This window comes from Solanum dulcamara, chromosome 9 (genome assembly GCF_947179165.1).
Source record: "Solanum dulcamara chromosome 9, daSolDulc1.2, whole genome shotgun sequence".
Taxonomy (NCBI): Eukaryota; Viridiplantae; Streptophyta; class Magnoliopsida; order Solanales; family Solanaceae; genus Solanum; species Solanum dulcamara.
The window spans coordinates 29,381,843-29,385,197 of NC_077245.1; the positions used below are offsets into that span (position 1 = coordinate 29,381,843).

At 35.9% G+C, this 3,355-nt stretch overlaps 1 protein-coding gene across 1 annotated transcript; it reads right to left on the reverse strand.

The window, feature by feature from the left end:
* Window positions 1-202: 202 nt before the first annotated feature.
* LOC129904580 (uncharacterized protein At4g06598-like) lies at window positions 203-1,706 on the reverse strand. Its single transcript, XM_055980142.1, has 5 exons — window positions 1,248-1,706; window positions 1,005-1,162; window positions 767-842; window positions 521-647; window positions 203-426 (listed from the first exon to the last, which is right to left on the reverse strand). Exons 1-5 carry the CDS (start codon window positions 1,704-1,706, stop codon window positions 203-205), a joined length of 1,044 nt encoding a protein of 347 aa, XP_055836117.1.
* Window positions 1,707-3,355: the final 1,649 nt, after the last annotated feature.

Sequence of the window (3,355 nt, forward strand, 5' to 3'; positions counted from 1 at the left end):
TAGAAGCCTAAGATATTTTTTAGCCTAAGATATACAATGCAGGGTAGAATTTCAATCATCTTTACAGGCCCTGATATGTCGTGGATCACATATGTTTTAGCCTAAAAAGTTTCTGTGGTAATACCAAATCGGGATATTTGAAGGTTGGGGAAAAAAAATTACAGACATTCCATTTGGGAGGTAGTGAAAGAATGAGTCTCTTTTACATCCTGACTGAACCAGTCACCTGAACCCTGCTGGAACTGGCTTCATTGTTCTTGATTGAAAGGTTGGCAAATTGTGCTTCAAGATCCCTGCTTTTGTTTCGACGATGTTTAGAGTGATTCTGCTGTTGCGGCTGCTGATGCTGTTGTTGCATCTGTTGCCTCTGCATCTGATACATAGTTTGTAGCCTTGTGAGCTCCCTCTCCAACATCTCTTGCTCCACTGCATCAATCAAGCATCATCTTAACTTTTGCTATGAAACAATTAAAAAGTATGCTTGCAACATTAAAAAGGGAAAAAAGAAGAAGATGCATACAATGTTTGATGAGCTGCTCCTGTGATAAGCTATCCAAACGCTGCCTCAGCGCTCTATTCTCCATGCTCAGTATAATGTTCTGTTGGTCAACAAATTCAAGCTCCGCAGAGAGCTCAGATCCTTCTGCCTGAAATCCCACCAAATAGAAATAAGTTACAACTCAACCTCTCTTTCCCTTTTACGTCTTTCTTTTAAAGGGAAGTGCAAATACAAAATGAAATAATGATAGTCTTGTATTCTTTCTACCTGTAGAGCTTGAACTGTTCTTTCAAGTTCAGCTATGTGCTGAAGTTTCCTGACACGTGATCGGTGAGCAGATTGCCTGCATATATATAGAGTCATGTTATTTAACAAAAGTTTACATGTTACATTGTTCCACTATCAACTAAGCTACTACTTTGAAAACAAACAAGTCTAAACTGTTCAACTAGTTTTTGTTCTGAGTTAGAAAAATAAACTTGTTGACATTGAAACGAAACTTTACTGTTTAGCACGTTTTGCATCTGCCTTGGACATGGAATGTTTGGCTTGTGCATTGTTTGATCTTTCACTAGAGCCCTCTTGGGTTTTTGAATTATTGATCTCTCTCATGTTATGCTTCTCCTGGGATACAGATGGTGCATCATTCAATTCCTGAGCAGCCTATGAAGAAGGAAGGCCTCTGATTACCATCAGAAATGTTTCAATTGAGTATTCAGATACGTATTAAGTAATGTAGCTAACTAACCTTATTAAATTTCTGCTCATGGGAAGAATTTGGCTTTGAATCAGAGGAAACTGCACTCAAATCTTTGTAACTCACATAGTTGACTGAACCCCAAGAAGCTCCTATATTTACATTCTTATTTTTAGGTTCTTCCCACTTGTTTAACCTCTCTGCAGCTGCTCCTAAATATGCAAAAGTGTCACTTGCTGAACGTCGATGACCTTTGTGTACAACTGTCGTTGTCTCTGGAGGTTCATTCAAAAGGTCATCAAGCCAAGAAGGTTGTTCCTCTATAAGAAAGCTCTCCGAGTTACACCGATGATGGTGACTCGATCCCTCTGTTTGCTTTGCTTTTCCCTTTGATCCATCCATGTTTGAATCTACATAGGATTGGAGAAAGGGAGAAGTTGAGTCCATGATCGACTGCTTGTTCGAAAAGGAGAAGTTTTTCAAGCTTGATGAACCATTTAAACTCTCCATTTGTAATGAAAATCTGCAAAAGTGTGTTTGAAGTGATTAATTGATAATAAAAGCCTTACTATGAATACCTTCTAAATGACATAAGATATCAACACATCCGCAAATTCCTTGAGGCAATTTGTTTGCTACATAGATAGGAAAAAGAAAAAGAGATGCCTTTGGAGTAACAAATACTCCCTCTATTTCAATTTATTTGTCTGGTTTTGACTTTACACATAGTTTACGAAGCTAAAGAAGACTTTTAATCTTATGGTATTAAACTAAAAATATGTAAAATATATCAAAATGTACGTACGGAGTACTAGCGTGGAAATCGTCCTTTCTTTTACATACACATTAATTTTGCTCTAGGCAAATCTTGAGATGCTGAAAGAATAGTAAATAACAATCCAAATTTGAAGGTTAAATAAGATTAACAAACACACTAAAACCAGAGTATAGGGTAAGATCAGCTAAATGAATTTTTCTAATGTAGATTTTAAACAAAGTTTCATATTGGGATTCGAAATCAAACAACACTGGAGTCATGGTTCGTTCTCTCATGGAAAATGTATTGATTAGGTAAATATATTTATTACGGTAGGGGAAATCCCCATGTATATATATAAGTAAAAATACCAAAAAGTAGAGATCGACAATCAAAGGAAAAAAGGAGAAACAAGTAGAAATAAACCGAATTTTGATCGCCTCATGGTGCAGTATGGTGAATCCAAAATAGTGGCTTGCTAGAACCCTGAATTTTGGGATCAATCCCTATATATGTGTGAGGATAAGTAGTATAGTATAGATTGAATTAAATATGCAATTCAAAACATCCACTCTCCAACTTATGACTTCTAAATTCTGAATCCTCAATTGCGCAACGCCATAGTCCTTCACATTCAGGATGAAAGGACACTAATGAAATAGCAAAAATGCTTGATAGAATTCAAAGGAACCATTTACAAAAATCAAGTGATCAAAAGCGTGAAATTTCACAATATATAAACAATTCACATTTCTTACAAAACTAAAAGCAAGACTATTTACAATATGGATCGGAAAACAAAGATAAAAACAAAATTTTGAATTACCAAAGAGGGACGTAGCCCCAACGTGGGGTGTCTCAATGAAGAGCTGAAGTTGAGAGACCCCACGCTTTGGTGCTCAAACCTTTATGTTCATTTGCATTTGATTTTTAATTTTTTTTTTTCGTGGTTTGATTCAACAGCCTGTTGTCATCTTCTTGAACTCAAGGGGATAAACGAGAGAAAGACCGCAGTTTACGTAACCAAATGGAAAGGGATCCTACCACCTTTTTGTACTATTATCAACTTGGAATTTTAATTAAAAGAGACTTTTAAGTTATCTATTTGAGGATATAGGACACAAGTTTTAAAAATTGGTAAAAAAGAACTCTAGTATAATTAGGTATTAATGGATTATGCTAATTTAAAAAAAACTATTTTTATACACCCCAAAGTTTTGCTATTTACAAACATGCCCAACATATAAGAGGGTTGTTTAGCCAAAAGGGCAACAAACAATTTTCAGAAAATCTGCTCATTTTTTCAGCGGGAGCAGCAGCAGCAGCTTCCCACATTCATCTTCGTCCTCTTCCATATTTTTTTTTCAATATCAACACATTCCATCCTTCCAAATGCCGTTGT